This window comes from Petromyzon marinus, chromosome 36 (assembly GCF_048934315.1).
Source record: "Petromyzon marinus isolate PM22_M1 ecotype Great Lakes invasive population chromosome 36, UKy_Petmar_22M1.pri1.0, whole genome shotgun sequence".
Lineage (NCBI taxonomy): Eukaryota > Metazoa > Chordata > Hyperoartia > Petromyzontiformes > Petromyzontidae > Petromyzon > Petromyzon marinus.
In genome coordinates this window covers 364,082-382,157 of record NC_133702.1, presented here as the reverse complement: position 1 = coordinate 382,157, position 18,076 = coordinate 364,082, and the positions used below count along the sequence as shown (strand labels likewise).

General features: G+C 54.1%; 1 protein-coding gene across 3 annotated transcripts; it reads left to right on the top strand.

Annotated features, from left to right (window-relative positions):
* The first annotated feature begins 36 nt into the window (after positions 1–36).
* On the top strand, positions 37–16,807 carry DHX34 (DExH-box helicase 34). Of its 3 annotated transcripts, XM_076071984.1 has the most exons (15): positions 42–195; positions 913–1,782; positions 2,534–2,636; positions 3,582–3,799; positions 4,218–4,392; positions 5,104–5,297; positions 8,564–8,665; positions 9,099–9,341; positions 9,900–10,073; positions 10,372–10,480; positions 11,304–11,422; positions 11,709–11,996; positions 12,489–12,668; positions 15,321–15,474; positions 16,387–16,807. In XM_076071984.1, the coding sequence occupies exons 2-15, from the start codon at positions 955–957 to the stop codon at positions 16,539–16,541; spliced, it is 3,042 nt and encodes a 1,013-aa protein (XP_075928099.1). In that variant the 5' UTR covers positions 42–195; positions 913–954; the 3' UTR covers positions 16,542–16,807. The 3 variants fall into 3 exon arrangements, with proteins under 3 accessions (XP_032822701.2, XP_075928098.1, XP_075928099.1); XM_032966810.2 differs by having other exon boundaries at positions 37–1,782; XM_076071983.1 differs by having other exon boundaries at positions 41–1,782; positions 15,321–15,459.
* The last annotated feature ends 1,269 nt before the right edge of the window (positions 16,808–18,076 follow it).

Genomic DNA, 18,076 nt, shown 5'->3' with positions numbered 1-18,076 from the left:
GACAACGCATCGCAAACAACCGCGCGCTCGATTGGCCTTGACCCTGGGGAGTGGGAGGGGTGGAGCTGAGCGGACTCGGCCAATCACGGCTGAGGTTGCTGCCGGGTGATGAGGATCAACAGCGGGGAGGTTCCGCCGGGGACGGTGACGGCGAGGCCCGAGTCTCCGCTGTGTCCCGACTCCCCCTGATGAGCTGTGAGTTTCTTGGTCTCCGAGTCTCTGCGTCTTGCGGCTTTGTGAGTCCCGCAGTTTCGAGTCTCTTGGCGTCTGGGTCCCTGAGCCTTGGGCCCCCGGCGGCTCTCCGAGTCCCCGAGTCTTAAGGGCGCCGGGTGCTGGGGCCGAGCGTTCACGCCGTGGCTGGCGATGTCGCGCTCCGCGTGGTGGGGTGAGCGGCACCGCGCCGAGCTGGACGCGCTCTTTTTCCCGCGCGGGGCTCTGAGCGGCCTCCCCGAGCCCGGCTCCGCGCGCCACTCCGACTTTTGGCTCTTCCTGGGCCGCTTCCAGGCGCGGCAGGCGAAGCAGGGTCCCCAGGCCGGGCCCGGCTCAGTGACCACGGGTGGCGCGCTGGGTCTCCCCGCCGTCTACGACCGACAACACCGCATCAACGTGACGCTCGCCGTGCCCGAACTCGCGGAGCGGCTGGCGAGGCCAGCTCATCGGGGAGGCGGGGACCCGGGTGGGGAGAAGCGCGGTGGCAGGGGCGAGAGGGTAGACCGGGGTGAGATTGAAGAAAGGAGATACAGGGGTGAGAGGGGAGATGGAAGTAACAGGGGAGAGAGGAGCGAGAGAGATGTCAGGGGTGAGCGGGGAGAGCGGCGCCGGTCCGGACGCTGGGACCAGCGACCTCCAGGCGAGGGGGGTCAGGAGGAGGAGGAGGATGGCCTGACCCCGGCACGTCTGCGCGAGTTCCAGGCCGTGCTGCTACACTACGTGGACTTCTGCCAGAAGCAGCAGATGAGCCGCCTGGCCAAGCTGCGGCGGGATCAGAGGAACCTGCCCATCCACGAGTACAGGGACCAGCTGGTGGAGCTTGTGCGCGCCCACCAGGTGGTGGTGGTGGCGGGGGACACGGGCTGCGGCAAGTCCACGCAGGTGCCCCAGTATCTGCTCTCGGCAGGTATGAGCCGCGTGGCGTGCACGCAGCCGCGCCGCATCGCCTGCATGTCCCTCGCCAAGCGCGTCTCCTACGAGAGCCTGGGCGAGCACGGCTCCCAGATCGGGTACCAGATCCGCTTCGAGACGTCCAAGACGGCCGCCACCAAGGTGCTTTTCCTCACCGAGGGCCTCCTGCTGCGCCAGATGCAGACGGAGGGCTTCATGTCGCGCTACGACGTGCTCATCCTGGACGAGGTTCACGAGCGCCACCTGCACTGCGACCTCCTGCTCGGCGTGCTGCGGGAGCTGCTGCCCCTGCGAGACGACCTCCGCCTCGTGCTCATGTCGGCCACCATCAACATCCAGCTCTTTTCGCGCTACCTGGGCGACGCGCCCGTGCTGCAGGTGCCGGGCAGGCTCTACCCGATCCAGGTCATCTACCGGCCCGTCCCCGAGGAGGAGAAGACGGGCAAGTCGGAGAGGATCGACCCGCGGCCCTACCTGCGCATCATGCAGAGCATTGACCACAAGTACCCGGCCGACGAGCGCGGCGACCTGCTCGTCTTCCTCAGCGGCATGGCGGACATTGCCCGCGTGGCGGAGGCGGCGCAGAGCTACGCGGTGGAGACGAAGCGGTGGATCGTGCTGCAGCTGCACTCCACGCTGTCCGCGGAGCAGCAGGACAAGGTGATGAGGCCCACGGCACGAGGGGATGTGGGAGGGGGGAGACAGTCGGGCAGAGTTTGCACTCCCGGATTATAAACGAAGGGGGTAAAGGAAGACGAATTGTTGGTCACCGTGACTCACACGACGAGTGCAAAATGTTGGTCTTTGTTGCCAAATTCATTCTTGGCTATTGTCACCACCGCTGCCATCATCATCACCGATATCAGTAGCAGGATTGTCACTGTTTGACACCTGAATTTAATGCACACTTCAGAAAATGAGATAAATTCGAACGTTGCATTGGAATCCTTTTGAGGATCATAATACTGTAATGTAACTTATTTAGCACTTCATCAATAGGTCGCAAAGCTTTTTCAGGAAGGTCCTGCATTGAGGTATCTGGCAATTTAAATAATTAACGAGTGATTTGAATACACGGAGAGAACTCATATCCATCACTCGAATGGTCCACACATGGGTTCACGACCCTACTTGTTATACTGCCATCCCTTGGCTACTACACAGCCCAGTGGGCTGCAGAATGCAAAATCTTGATGTGATCCACCAGCCCTTAACTCAAAAGTGCTGTGTCACAGGTGTGGACTGACACGTGCTGATTGTCAACGTCGTGGAATGTGCTGATAAACTTGCAACTCGACAACCGAATGGGAAACAAATAGCCAACTGAGCGATACGGCCTCGATAGTTTTTTTGAGTCTGTTGTTAGCAGAGCGACGTCCTCTCCCCCTCCTGCGTTGCGTCTCCTGCGCAGGTGTTCGACCTGGCCCCGGAAGGCGTGAGGAAGTGCATCGTGTCCACCAACATCGCCGAGACGTCCGTCACTATCGACGGAGTGCGCTTCATCGTGGACTCGGGTACGCGGCCGCAGCGCCCCAGCAACGGCCTAGAGACGGGGCCTCGCCTCCAGCCGTGCGGTGTGCGCGAATTTCTGGATGTGTTCGCCCCTGTGCTTGTCAGGTTCACTATTCTTGCCTCTATGCGCTGGGCTGTTGGAGTTTTTAGGAGCAAGGCGATGAGGAGGTGCCTACAGGTGCAGTAAACAAGCAGGTTGGTATCAAGCTGCCATCTTGAGTGGAGAGAGATCCCCTTTTCATAGGTAATGGTTAAGGGCACTCTTTTATCTTTCCCATTCGCAAAAAAACCCAACCCTCTTGAATATTTTGTTGAGTGTGTATGGCTCTGCTCGGATAAGTTAAACAATGTAAAATCGCATAAATTCACATAAACTGTGGAAGTGGACCTCAAGCTGGCTGCTGCTATCACCGGAGACTGGGTTCACAAATGGACAAGACTTCTCATATATACAGCCTCATACTTGCGCGCTGTGGTCACAGGCAAGGAAACACCAATACATGGCCTGTGCAAGACAGGGGGGCCCTCGGGCCTTTAGCAGGCTCTCTACATCACAGTGTCAATGATGAACGTGTTAGTCACGTGTGATGGCTCTTGTCTGTGATCCAGAAATTTTGAGGTGAGGGTTGATGGATTGTATAAATTTAACTCCCAAACTCGCTGGGCTACAAGGCAGCGAGGAGATGGCATGCACAGTACAGCAAATGGGTTATGAAACCATCGGTGCGCTTTTTTTGAGTGTCATCACCTCGAACATGTGGGTATTCTCTGGGTACTGTGGTTTTCTCTTCATGCAAAAACACTCGGTAAAGGATTTGGTCAAATATCTCTATGCAGGACTTTCGTGGAATAATCTCCACACTTAGCGAGCCTTTCCGGGTAGATGAGTGCTGCGCCACCATTCGGGCAGTAGCCTGACGTCATGGATGTCCTCTGCTACCGCTCAGGCAAGGTGAAGGAGATGAGCTACGACCCCAAGGCTAAGATGCAGCGGCTGCAGGAGTTCTGGATCAGCCGCGCGAGCGCGGAGCAACGCAAGGGCCGCGCGGGGCGCACGGGGCCCGGGGTTTGCTTCCGCCTGTACGCCGAGTCGGAGTACGACGCCCTGGAGCCGTATGCCGTGCCCGAGGTCCAGCGCGTGCCACTTGACTCGGTGGTGCTGCAGGTAACCACGCGCCTCCCACACGCGTTACCGCGGCCACCTCCCCGCCCGCAGTTCCTCGCAGCCCTGTGTGTGCCCTGTGTGTGCCCTGTGTGTGCCCTGTGTGTGCGTGCGCCGTGTGTATGTGTGTGTGCCCTGTGTGTGCCCTGTGTGTGTCCTGTGTGTGTATGTGTGTCCTGTGTGTGTGTTGTAATCTGTACTGTTATAAATGCCATGTGAGTTCATTCATAAAGTTGTTGGAATTGCTTACGAGATTTCCGTTGTACATAGATCTAGTTTATTTTATTATTTGTGCATCATGTTTATACAATTTCCCTGGTTTTCTATGCAGCGCTTGTAAACACTCCCCATATATTACGCTAAAAAAATATGGCCGGTGGAGGCCTCACGTTACGTTCGTTCTTCGCTTCTGCTGCCGTAGATGAAGAGCATGGGGCTGGGAGACCCACGCTTGTTTGGGTTCCTGGAGCCACCCCCGGCTTCCAGCCTGGAGACGTCCATGCAGTTCCTGCAGGAGCAGGGAGCACTGGACGAGCAGGAGGAGCTCACGCCGATCGGGCGCGTCCTGGCCACGCTCCCACTGGACGTGCTCACGGGTACGGGGAGGAACCGAGCCGTGTCTCGCCACGTCGCGGCAGGGACACGCGTGGTGAAGAGAAATGGGAGAAACGTGGAAGGAGTATCCACCGCAGTCTTATTCCTCCTGCCGTGTTCCCCACTCCCCTTGGTTCTGACCCATTACTGCTCCTCTTGCTCCGCTCGTTCTGTCCTGGGCCATAATCTCCATGCCCACTCTACAGTCCTTCACATCCTGGCTCACCGCTTGGAGCCACCTCTATATTAGCCTGCCCCTCAGTGTCCGCCCCTGGTGCTTCCATATTCATCATCTGATGTACCTACATGCCACTTGAGTCAGCTCTTAGCTTGTCTGCTATGAGTACCATTCTTCCTTTTTCCTCATCTCTTTGTATCCTTATATCTTTGAAGCCCATCTCTGCTACCCTCATTTCTGTGGTGCACAACATGTGCTCCAACTTGGCTTTTACACTCCGAACATTCAGACCCGTGCATCGCTACTGGTCTAATTACTGTCTTGTAAAGCACGTCGGGAACTTGGTATTCCTCATCACATGCCTGCTGCTGCTGCTCCTTTGCATCGTACTCGTCCAAAGAGGGCCGCAATTGAGATGCTGTCTCCACCGCCGTGGTGGCGGTACCTCGCCGTGACGGTCAGGGTATTGTGTGATCTCTGTCGGCTGTGTCATAACAGAGCCGTGCCGCCGCTGCTGCTGCTGTTGCTGCTGCAGGGAAAATGCTGCTCGTGGGCTGCGTGCTGGGTGCGGTGGAGCCGGTGCTCACCATTGCGGCCGCCATGAGTGTGCAGTCGCCCTTCCACCGCAACGCCCACACGAACCCCGACTGCTCCCGCGCACGCCGCTCGCTTGAGAGCGACCACGGCGACCCGCTCACCCTGCTCAATGTGTTCAACGAATGGGTGCAGGTACCGTGCTCATGCTCGCGCGCTAACACACTCTCACGCAATGCATTGTTACGCACGCGTTTCATTATCAGCAACAACCATTGTCTATCCATTGTCTATCCATTGCCGGGTGAATCCTCTGGAGCACGTCCCCCCCCCCCTTTTTTTTTCCTGAAGACGACCGCTTGCGTTGCGATCAGAACGTCGTTTTCTGTTATTTTTTATTATTTTATTTGAACCTATCTACGTGACTTTACCGAGACCCAAGAATATAGTTTAGTACAGTAAAACCTTGGATTGTGAGTAACTTGGTCTGCGAGTGTTTTGCAAGACGAGCAACATGTTTTAATACATTTTAACTTGATAAACGAGCAAGGTCTTGCAATACAAGTAGTACGTACAGTATACGCTTTGTCTCCCGAGCGTCACGTGATCACAACTGAGCCAATGGTTCTTTTCTCTCTCTCTCTCGCTGCGGGATTGTGGGTAATCGTCTCCCATGCTCGGTCTCAGTCGGCGTGCCTCACTCGTATAGTCAACATCCGTGCGAAACTATACTGTTTACTATAGTGTTGTGACCACGTAAAGCATTTTTAAATTTTGTGTCCAAGTGTAGTGACTGTTCTTTAGTAACTGTGCTGCAAATGGCCCCCATGAAGAAAAGGGTTGAAAATGAAGGTGTTAAGAAGAAGGAGATGATTACGGTGGAAGTTAAGAAGGAAATCATCGAAGCACGAACAAGGTATGCGAGTGGCCGACATCACAAGATTTTATAACAAGTCAGCGTCGACGATTTTCACAGTATTACAGAAGACATAAGAAATAAGGGGGCTAGATGCAGCAAAAAGAGTCACGAGAGTATCAAAGCAACGGTCACGTGTTCTGGAAGATGTAGAAAAGTTGCTTCTCGTGTGGATAAACGAGAAGCAACTAGCAGGTGATACTGTGACCGAGAACTTTATCTGCAAGAAGGCAAAGGCCTTGTACGCCGACCTTGTAAGTAAACTGCCAGGTACGTCGACAGAAAACGAAGGCTTCAAGGCGAGCAGGGGATGGTTTGATAACTTTAAGAGGAGAAGTGGCATCCATAGTGTTGTGAGGCATGGAGAGGCTGCGAGTTCGGACGCTAAGGCAGCTGAGGCGTTCGCTGCCGAGTTCCAGAAGCTCATGGTTTCCAAGTTACCTGCCGCAGCTAGTTTTTAACTGCGATGAGATGGGGCTTTTTTGGAAAAAGATGCCAAAGAGGACCTACATTACAGCAGAAGAGAATGCAATGCCCGGTCACAAGCCCATGAAAGACCGTCTCACCCTCTTGTTGTGTGCTAATGCAAGCGGTGATTTCAAAGTTAAGCCCCTGCTCGTGTATTATTCCGAGAATCCACGACCCTTCAAGAAATGCAAGGTGCAGAAGAGCCAGTAAACGTTATGTGGAGGTCCAACAGCAAGGCTTGGGTCACTCGTATCTTGTTCGTTGAGTGGATCATCGACGTCTTCGGTTCTGCAGTGAATAAATACCTTTTAGAAAATAATTTGCCACTCAAAAGTCTTGCTGATTATGGATAATGCTCCTGCTCATCCTGCTGGCCTTGAGGACAACTTACTGGAGGAATTCGAGTTCATTAAGGTCAAGTTCCTTCCTCCCAACACCACTCCATTACTCCAGCCCATGGATTAGCTGGTCATTTCGAACTTTAAAAAGCTTTACACCAAAGCACTATTCAGCGATGCTTCGAGGTGACCAAAGGAACAAACCTTACCCTCCGAGAGTTTTGGAAAAATTTCCACATCGTAAACTGCCTCAAGATCATCGATAAAGCCTGGGATGGGGTCACCAAGAGAACCCTCAATTCTGCTTGGAGAAACTGTGGTCTGATTGCGTTGAGGGGGTTTGCTCATGAAAAGGAGCCGCCAGTTGTCGATGGAATTGTGTCCTTGGGGAAGACCATGGGACTGGAGGTGAATGAGGACGACATTCAAGAGCTGGTGGAGGAACATGGCCAGGAGCTGACCACCGACGAACTGATGGATCTGCATCGTGAGCAACAGCAAGAGGTTATGGAGGAGATCTCGTTTGAGGAGGAGGAGAAAAAAACGGAGGAATCCCTCACTTCAAATGAGATTAGGGAGATGTGTAAAATGTGGGAAACTGCAAAATTTCGTAGAAAAGCACCACCCGAATAAGGCTGTAGCAGTGCGAGCGATGAATCTGTTTAACGACAATGCAATGTCACATTTCCGTGAAATCCTCAAAAGGAGGCAAAAGCAAGTGTCATTGGATAGGCTCCTTGTTAAAGTTGCGCAAAAATAAAAATATTCCAGTGAGCCAACAGATGGCAGTGATTCCGTTAGTGACAGTGAAAGTCGTCCTATACAATAACCCTCCTCCTCCTCTCCCCTCTCTCGTCTCCCTTACACCAGCCACGATTCAATTGAATTAATAAATTTGATTACTTCATATAAAATTTTAATAATAAAAATATAAAAAGGTATTTTGTATTAATAATTTTTATATGAATATTTTGGGTTGTGGAATGAATCGTCTGAGTTTCCATTATTTCTTATGGGGAAATTCGCTTTGATATACGAGTGCTTTGGATTACAAACACGTTTCCGGAACGATTTATGCTCGCAATCCAAGGTTTTACTGTACTTTGGGAAGATTGATTTGGCTAGACCTTGGTAGACACCACAGGGCTCCCCCTCACTTTCCATTCAACATCATGGGGGAGTACAGCGTACACTTCCTGTGTGTGGATTCTAGAAGCCGCCAAGTATATGGGGCTACCCTGGTTACTAGGGGCAGTGATGCAATGGACTTGACAGGAGAGCACGGTCAAGTCCCAACTACACTTATGAGTACAGAAAGGGAATAGGAGGCACATACCAGTTCAACTAACTACATTTAAAAAGGATGATTATATACGCTTTGGTTCTTTCGGTAAAGTCCTGTAGATAGAAAATTCATAGATCACGACGTTTTGATCGCAACACAAGCGACCGTCTTCAGGTGAAGACGGAGTATGGATTCCTGCAGTCACGAAAGTTTCAAATCAAGATAGGATGAATATATATAAGATGCAGACTATTCTATTGGAAAAATATCCCAAGCCATCCTGCACAGCTGATTTGTTACACATTTTACTTGACTCCGTTCGCCTGTGCATCCACCAGGCTGTAGTTTACAGCAATGATGGTGTTGGGAAGGTGGTGCGGAGTGCGCAAGGTTCCTCCCAACTCAGCGTTCAGTGTTGGCATCTCCCATCGAGACCTGGTTTATCTGCTGACAGGTGAAGTCGGGCGGTCAGGTGCCATCACGCAAGTGGTGCAAGAGGCACGGACTGGAGGAACAGCGCCTCTACGAGATCGCCAACCTGCAGCGCCAGTTCAAGGTGGCCCCCACAAGTGTGTGTCAGTCAGGACGATCGTCCGTGGTGCTTGTGTGTTTGTGCTTTCGTGCCAATGTTTTATGTGTGCTCTGGGGCTGGCCATGTGGTGTAGGAGTCGGTTTTTGGTGTAGGAGTTGGTGCTTGTGCTGTGCGAGTCACTGCTGTTGGTGTGCTGTAGAAGCTGCTGTGCTGAATGAGTCACTGCTGTTGGTGTGCTGCAGAAGCTACTGTGCTGAATGAGTCACTGCTGTTGGTGTGCTGCAGAAGCTGCTGTACTGAATGAGTCACTGCTGTTGGTGTGCTGCAGAAGCTACTGTGCTGAATGAGTCACTGCTGTTGGTGTGCTGCAGAAGCTGCTGTGCTGAATGAGTCACTGCTGTCTGTGTGCCGCAGGAGCTGCTGTGCTGAATGAGTCACTGCTGTTGGTGTGCCGCAGGAGCTGCTGGTGCAGTTCGGGCTGCTGGGTGGCGGGGAGGAGCCCGTGCGGGACAGCGTGCAGCGGGTGCGGCAGCATGGGGAGCGGCGCCGCCTGCACCAGCTGCGGCGTGAGCACGAGCAGCGCGGCCCCCAGAAGCGCAAGCTGCTGCGGCTGCAGGACGGGGGCCTCGAAGAGGATGACGGCGGCGATGACGGGGAAGACGACGGCGCCAGCGGCTCCAGCAAAACCATCGACATCCAGGTCCCCCTCCTCCTGTCCCTCCTCCCTCCACCGCCGTCGCGGTGCGCCTGCGTTCAAAGATGACGCAGCCACCGAGCCTCAAGAAGACTCCTCAGGAGAGCGGGATGATGAGATTTTGGGCCAGTTATCTTTTTAATTACATCACAAAATGGGAGGAAACTGGAATACAAACTCTGACACACATTTCAGATTTAAGTTGTATTGCATCTCCTCACTGCCACGTCGCTGTGCAAGAAAATGATGATAATTATACAGACGAAAAGGATGATGTCTGCATGACAATCGATGTCATCATGAAACCGAGCCCTCGCTTCTTTCCAATCATCACACCCTCCTCCCAAGCCCTCACGCTGCGCACATCCCCGTCGCATTATCGTGCAATTTCGGTTGCACAATCCACCACCCCCCCCCCCCCACCACTAAGGGCACCGGATCGCAGGGGGCCTTTGGCGAGCGAGCGCAGTCGCGAGTCTCGGCTTTAATAGGCGCTCGCTAACGGCACTTTCCACAACGGCCTGTGGAAGGCTACACGGGGGATCTTTGTCTTGGCTTGTGCAGGACGTCAAGTTCAAGCTGCGCCACGACGTGGGCCGCCTGCACGCGTCCTCGCAGAGCTCGCGGGGGCTGTCACGGCGCCAGCTGAGCGTGCTGAAGATGGTGCTGTGCAGTGGCCTGTACCCCCAGCTGGCAATCCCCGATGAGTGCAACGCTGCCAGGAAGGACTCGGATCAGGCAGCTCTCCCACCGTCCACGCACGCTCCCCCACCGTCAACGACGGACACGTTCACACCTCGCACACTCAGACTGCGCTCGCGTCGCGCTCAGTCTCCACGAAGTCGCGTGCAACAATTAAGACGAATTTGTCTCAAGTCACTCCCCATGTGGCATTCAGAACCTCACACTTGCAAATAAGACTCTGCCCATCTTGAATCCGTGCCTGAACAAACATAACAATCTCTACCCACGCGCGAGTGCAAAACTACGCGCCCGTGTCGCGCTTGCACGCAGCCTCACGCGAGTTTCCCCGCAGGTGTTCCACACGAGGAGCAAGCCGTTCGTCGTGCTGCACCCCACCGCGGTGTTCGCCAACAGCCCCGAGCTGCTGGCCCCACCCGAGGAGCGCGAGGACACGCGTCCCGGTAGGTACCACCAGGTGGGGGCGCCCCGCGCGCCCCTCCTTCCGCGACGAAGCGATAACCGGCCTGCGTGACTGGGTATAGAACAGGTACAACAGGCGTACCTCCTGCGTTGTAGCGCTGTAAGAGTTCTCACCGGAACAAAAATAGAGGTTTGCGCACAATGCCTGTGCTGGTCATCTCCGCACTGACTTCCAGTGAATTGTGGAATCGATTTTTTTTATTACTGACATTTAAAGCACTAAACGACATCAGAGTGCTTGTCAGAATTATTGAGTCGCTATCGGCCTCCGCGTGCACTGAGGTTAGCAGACAGTGGTGACCCCTACCCTGCGCTCTTGAGGGTCGGGCTCGGGTTGAGAGGAGGTGGCTCCCCTGGGGTCGCACTCTGCGACTCTGGAACTCTGCCCCATCGTGTCACAGGTTTTGCCGACAGTGGCTTTTTAAAATCAAAGATCAAGGTCTATTTCTGTAATTTAGCCTCCTGATTTTATGCTGGCATGTTATGGTTATTTTAATGTTTTTTTTCTTCTATGGATATTTATTATTTTATGAGATTTGTCTGTTAATGTTTTATCTTCACTTGTGTAAAGTTTGTTGCCTTAAACCTTGTGGAATGAAAGGTGCTCTGAAAATAACGATTATTCTCAGAAAACCAATAAAAATTTCATAAAATATACATTTTCAAGATTCCCCAAAAGCCTGAGGCAGGCAATAAAAAATTATGAGCCTCCGAGGAGCCTGCTACGTCGCATTTTCGGGTTCCTTGTTGCGGCTTGCCAAGCGTTGTAAGCTTCTCCTCTGCCCGTGTTTACCGCGCGCGCAGTGACGGCGGCGCCACGGAAGTCCGGGCAGAGCCACCGGCACCAGCTGCTGGCGTACGCCTCGCTGCTGGAGACGACCAAACCCTACCTGGTGAACAGCATGCGCGTGCCGGCGCTGCAGGTGTGCGCCCGGGCTTGGCCCGTCCCCCGTTGTCCACGCAGCGCACACGCCCACAGAGCATGCCGTACAAGCTTGGTATATTCGTCAGTAACACCACATTAAAAGGAACAAGTATACGATAGGTGACGTTTCACAGGACATCGGAGGCCACGGCAGGAGACAAACACCGATAGTACACGCAGAACACGCCATGAGCACGCACACACACCGCTCCATACAAGCCACGCGCAGACACGCCACGCGCCGCCGGCCCCACGCGCCCTCTGCACCGTCTGCCGTGCCGCAGGCCCTTCTGCTGTTCGCGCGCTCGCTGGACACGAGCGCCGACTGCCGGCGCGTGGTGGCCGACGGCTGGCTGGAGCTGTCGCTGGGGGACGCCGAGCAGGCGCAGCAGGTGCTGTGGGCCGCAGTGCAGCAGCGCGAATCCTGGGAGCGGCTGCTGCGCTCACACCTGCTGAGCGGGGGCGCCGTGGCGACGCGCGGGGTGCAGCTGGGCCCCAGGCTTGAGCCTCAGGCCCAGGCTCGGCTCAAAGAGACGCTCACTGAGCAGCTGGCGGAGTTCCTCGAATCCAAGGCACGAGCGCGCAGACAAACATGCACGAACGCGCAGACAAACAAGCACGCACGCGCAGACAAACATGCACGCACGCGCAGACAAACAGGCACGCAAACTCACAAATTAGACAAAGATCGGCCATATAGCCTTTTAGAAACTGTTGGCAAGCACCTATCAAGGCTGGCAAAGGCACACGAGGGGGTGGAAAACACCCCACCCGGCCATCTTTGTCTCCCCAGTGCTGATGTTTACAAACCGCACCAGGCACTCATTTAAGGCTGAGTTGACCTCGAGGAGGCCCAGGACCGGTTCGGATATTCGTCACTGGTATTGGCCGTAAGCGGTATTGGCCGTAAGTGGGAATTGAACTCGGGCCATAGCGCAGTGTGCTAACCACTACGCTACCGCTTCTCACACGTTACAAACGTGAACTCGCACACAAGCATTCAAACTCGCCCGCTTACAATCACAGACGTAATCGCAAACGCGCATGTGCGTGCGTCGGGACAGGTGGAATACACTATGCGCCGGCTGGGTGGGCTGGAGATGAAGACGCTGTACGTGGGGCCAAGCGAGGCCGTGAACGCAGAGCCCGATGGGCCGGGCCTCTTCCCCATGGCCCAGAGTCGGCCCCACGCCACCAAGGGCGGTGTCGCCGTCAACTCCTACCTCACCTACGGCTGCCTCCTGGTGAGGCCTCCGCACTTGCCCTGCGCTTCCGAACCATCGTGGTGCTGTAATACTTTATGCCCGACAAAATTACCAATAGGCCCATATATGGAAGAAAGTAGGTGTGGTGTTGCCGAATTTATAGAGAGTTGTGAAACCTGATTCAAGGTGTCTATTGTAGCCATTCTGCTCAGTCGATCTGACAGTCACGTTAAAATGTACGTTTTTATATTCCCCTACATTCTGCGATTGAGATTGCATACAAAACAAGGGCGTACATGTCCGATTTTGTTATTTTTGAGAATTCATCACGAAATATTCGAGGGTTTTTCACTGCGTCAATTTATTGGCAAGCAATCCATGGATCGTGTAATCCCATTGGTTAGTGTACTGCCCCCTAATTTGATTGGCCAATTGCTGTGTGATAGGCAACTCACTCGCAGGTAGTTGCTCAGAAATCCTGGTCAGTGGTTGACTGAGCTCATTGTCGTCACACGGTAGCTGGTGGTTGTCAGGGGGGTGGTGGGGAGCAGTAGTAGTGCAACGGTTTGCGCACTGCACTGCACCCAGCGACCCGAGTTCGATTCTTGCTGAAGGCCAACACTAGTGATGATTGTCTCAACCAGTCCTGGGCCTCCCCTAGGTTGACTCGGCCTCATCGGAGGTGCGCTACATAAACATTGCCACTGGGGAGACAAAGGTGGCCGGGAGTGGTGCTGGCCACAGACCCCCTGGGGTGCCGTGCCGGTCTTCATTGGTGCTAACAGCACTTGCCCCAACAGTCTGTACGCAGGATCTTTGGCTACGCACGTGGCCTGTAACCCAGCACTGTGGAGGTAGCGAGGGTTGGTGGTATCACGCAAATGTTGTGAAACTCCCTGCCTGTGGGCGTCGAGGAGCCATATAATGGCTTGCCAAGTGGTGGTGGTACAGCAAGTCGATTAATCTCCATCCTTTCCACCTGTACGGGATAGAGTGCTGTCCCTCCCACGTACACTCATGAATGGGTTGAAAACCTCTTTATATGATTGGTACAAGCGAGTTTTTGCGGACTGTGCAGTGTTGTGAGATACTTTGCATGAGCTACGCTGCTATAGAAAGTCGATTGTGATTATTAGGGTAATTTTGTGTTAACCGAAAGTCCTATGGCTAGACTCTGGTCTGCCACAAGAATGTGGAATTTCCAGCATTGGCTTAGGGCTGCGAATAGAAGTTGAGCACCGGGAGCACTCTGAATGAGATACCAGTCCAAGTTGAATAACGTTCATTACCCTGTTAAATACCACCAGTCTCGGGGCTCCAATGCATATTGTGTATTTCACTCTGAATGAACTGTATGATATCTTTCATTTGGCATGATCCCAATTGCAATTCCTAAAACCCCACGCAACGTCATCACCGCGCTTGGCATGTGCACGGCTTGGCATGTGCACGGCTTGGCATGTGCACGGCTTGGCATGTGCACGGCTTGGCATGTGCACGGCTTGGCATGTGCACGGCTTGGCATGTGCACGGCTTGGCATGTGCACGGCTTGGCATGTGCACGGCTTGGCATGTGCACGGCTTGGCATGTGCACGGCTTGGCATGTGCACGGCTTGGCATGTGCACGGCTTGGCATGTGCACGGCTTGGCATGTGCACGGCTTGGCATGTGCACGGCTTGGCATGTGCACGGCTTGGCATGTGCACGGCTTGGCATGTGCACGGCTTGGCATGTGCACGGCTTGGCATGTGCACGGCTTGGCATGTGCACGGCTTGGCATGTGCACGGCTTGGCATGTGCACGGCTTGGCATGTGCACGGCTTGGCATGTGCACGGCTTGGCATGTGCACGGCTTGGCATGTGCACGGCTTGGCATGTGCACGGCTTGGCATGTGCACGGCTTGGCATGTGCACGGCTTGGCATGTGCACGGCTTGGCATGTGCACGGCTTGGCATGTGCACGGCTTGGCATGTGCACGGCTTGGCATGTGCACGGCTTGGCATGTGCACGGCTTGGCATGTGCACGGCTTGGCATGTGCACGGCTTGGCATGTGCACGGCTTGGCATGTGCACGGCTTGGCATGTGCACGGCTTGGCATGTGCACGGCTTGGCATGTGCACGGCTTGGCATGTGCACGGCTTGGCATGTGCACGGCTTGGCATGTGCACGGCTTGGCATGTGCACGGCTTGGCATGTGCACGGCTTGGCATGTGCACGGCTTGGCATGTGCACGGCTTGGCATGTGCACGGCTTGGCATGTGCACCCTTGGCATGTGCACGGCTTGGCATGTGCACGGCTTGGCATGTGCACGGTGTGTAGTCGGGTGCCGCCACCTGGACAGCTTAGCGCAGCTTCTAAACTAAACCTGCTGCCAGGCTTCACCACGAGCACCATCCCCTCCACCGTGTGGGTTTTCTCAAAGTATTTCTGTTGTCCTCCCACACATTAAAATATTGAGTTCATAATTCACCAAATATGTCAAGCGGGATGCTCCTGAAAAAAGTCACTCCTTGAAATGTGAACCCACCTGACATGTGCTTGGGGCACATTCCTGCATGAGTTAACACAGACATTTTCCACGTTGGCGACGGGGTGATGGTGTTGCCACTTTGCGCATGATGCTCTGCACGACGGTGTTGTGCCTTTGTACGGTGGCGTGACGGTAGCGTGACGACATTTGGCCGCAGGAGGGCTCGGACAGCATGTACGGCGAGTGTCTGCGAGTCTTCTGGACGTGTCCGCGCTGCGAGCTGCACATGCCGCTGACGCCGCTCGAGAGGCTGCAACACAGCGACGCGTGCAGCCGGGGGGCGGAGCAGCAGGAGGGTGCGTGCGCAGCCGGTGCCTACTGCCGCGAGTGTTCACGTCAGTTGACTGCAGGGCCATCCTTGGTGATCTTGCTGGCCGAGGCAGGGAATGCAGACTCCTAATGTTTGTGTTGTAGACTTCTGAGCAGTACGGTCTCAAATAAGTACCTGGGGCGGTGTGTAAACATCGCCACTGGGGAGACAAAGGCGGCCAGGCGTAATGCTGGTCACCCACCCCCTCGTGTGCTGTGCTGGCTTTAATAGGTGCTCGCTAACAGCCCTTGCCCCAATAGTATGTTAAGCCTATACGGGGGTGCTGCCGTCAAGGTCCAAATTTCATTAATTGCAATTTACTTAATTGGGAAAATACAAAGCAACATCAACCCCTTCTGGCAGACAAATGCAATCTGCAGGCCGGTGCTGCATCGGGACAGCTACCACTGTCGGTCCCCTTGGCTGGACTACAGCAAGGCAATGGAATGGTAAATATGTAACGACAGGCACTTTGAGTTACTTAAGTATTTAAGAAAGTGCCCCTATCGTTATGCTTAACTACGGTGGTTATTGATTTAATGCATATTTTAGATGGCTTGAATATTTAAAACAGATATACGGTTAATCCATCACATTGTGAGACTTTCAGATTCATGTTTTCCTCTGGCATTTGCTTAATCAACTTGACTCATTTAACTTCACCGAGTCTCATCAGCAAAGTGCGACCTTGTAAACCAATGGCACTGGGTGTCCCGAATTTAAGGGCGGGAATTGCCGCCCACTAACGATTCGGGTTTTCAACGACGCGTAGGTAACGCACTCGCCTGGCCAGTCTGCTGTAGCCGTGAGCCGAGGGTTGAAAATCCATATTTTATGGCCTGCGGTGCTGCCGGACGAATCGTTTGCCCCCCTCATCTTGATGTCTGTGCACCCACGCGCGTTTCCTCTGCAGCCACTTCCCAGGGCCCCGGGTGCACGGGGACAATGCCCGCACGCCTGCAGCAGCTCTACCACTGCGACGAGTGTGGGCAGGACCTGCAGCTCGCCCCCACGGAGATCCTCAAGCACAAGAGGAGCCACAAGGATGGCAGCGGACACAGCACCTAGAGCTTGGGCCGCGAACGCCCATCCGGTCAAATGTGCGGAGGCGGCTCGTGATTCCACGCCAGGATAGGGAAAGCAACTGCAACATCCAGAACAGAATGTGGCCAAACCTCGACTGTCGCCAGAGTTGTCGAGAAGTAAGAGGAACGCTGTTGTCAGCCTGGTTTTTATTTATTATGAAAAGTCATTTTTTTATACAAATGCAGCTGTGTATATAGATGTGAACCTCGCATGTGAAAGACTGATAAAAGAAACATCTGTGATAAGAAGCCGTGCATCTCGTAGTCGTCGCGGTAACCTCGTGGTGTCACCACTGTATGCACGCCGAACTTGTCACACGGTATGCAACTAACCACGCTGAGGTGAGGGTATCAGGCTCTTGGCCTGGGGAAAAGGTTCTTGCCGGGGGAGTTCATGCCTTACCTAATTGTGGAACAATCAACCTCCACACAATCGCCATGTTAAGCAACACTCTTATAGCACGTGACAATTCAACTTGCTTGGCTATGTCAGGTGGTGGAGGGGTTTCATGACAAAAATTTTGCCAGATCATTGTGGCCTAAGCCAAAAATCTATTCTGGATTGTGATATTGGCTGCGAAACCCCACGTGTTAAGTAGATGAAGCCTGTTTTGTACGACTGCTGCCTTGTTCACTGAGCACAGAGCTGGTAACGCTAGATCATACGGACAGATGCTGGTTTGCAAGCGTCTGGCTTCTTGCTCTGACGAAAAAATCAATAACGCAATCATAGCACACGCATCACAAGCTTTCCCGAGTTGCCACCTTTCTCCGTGCCTCCCTCCGCCTGAGGGCACCGCTGCGTCTCTCGGTGGCCCGAGCATACCGTTGAACCCCCGCAGCCTGGCGACGCCGGAGATGGATATTGCGATCGTTAACGCGCCCCTGGATATCGAATTCATCAGCTCCGGCTGCTTGCCGCTTGCGCACTGCCTAACGATGACCACATGCTGCCACGTCCCGACGCCAGCCGATTTCGGCGGCGGCTCCAAGGGGTGGTTCGTGTATCCCAACAGCTTGTGGACCTCTACGTCACCCCGCCATTTTCCTACGCTCAATAAACATCTTTTCAAAGTGGCAACGTGTACCATTACACACCAACGACTGCACAAAATCGAGACTGTTTACGAGAGAGGATTTCATTGCACTGCCTTGGCCTCTTCAGGACTCCAGCCACGTGGCTAAAAAACAACTTAACTGGTATTGGTCAAACATCACAATGCTGGAAAATTACCTGAAATTTACTCAAATAGGATCATACACAGCAACATCACCCCTTACTGAGGAAACCTGGCAGGGCCCTCCTGAAAGAGTCATGAGACTTGGTGAGGCTTTCCTGGGTGACCATGTGGATGATAATATTGCTTCAGGAGCCATTAGATGATATGTGATGGACAATGCCTCCGGAACCTCTGGTGGTGGGATGCAGTAACCGCCCCCCACCTCAACCACCTGCACGCCGACACCGTGGGCCCGGCAGACGAAGCCTAATCCAGGCAGTCGGGTTGCCACCCTTTC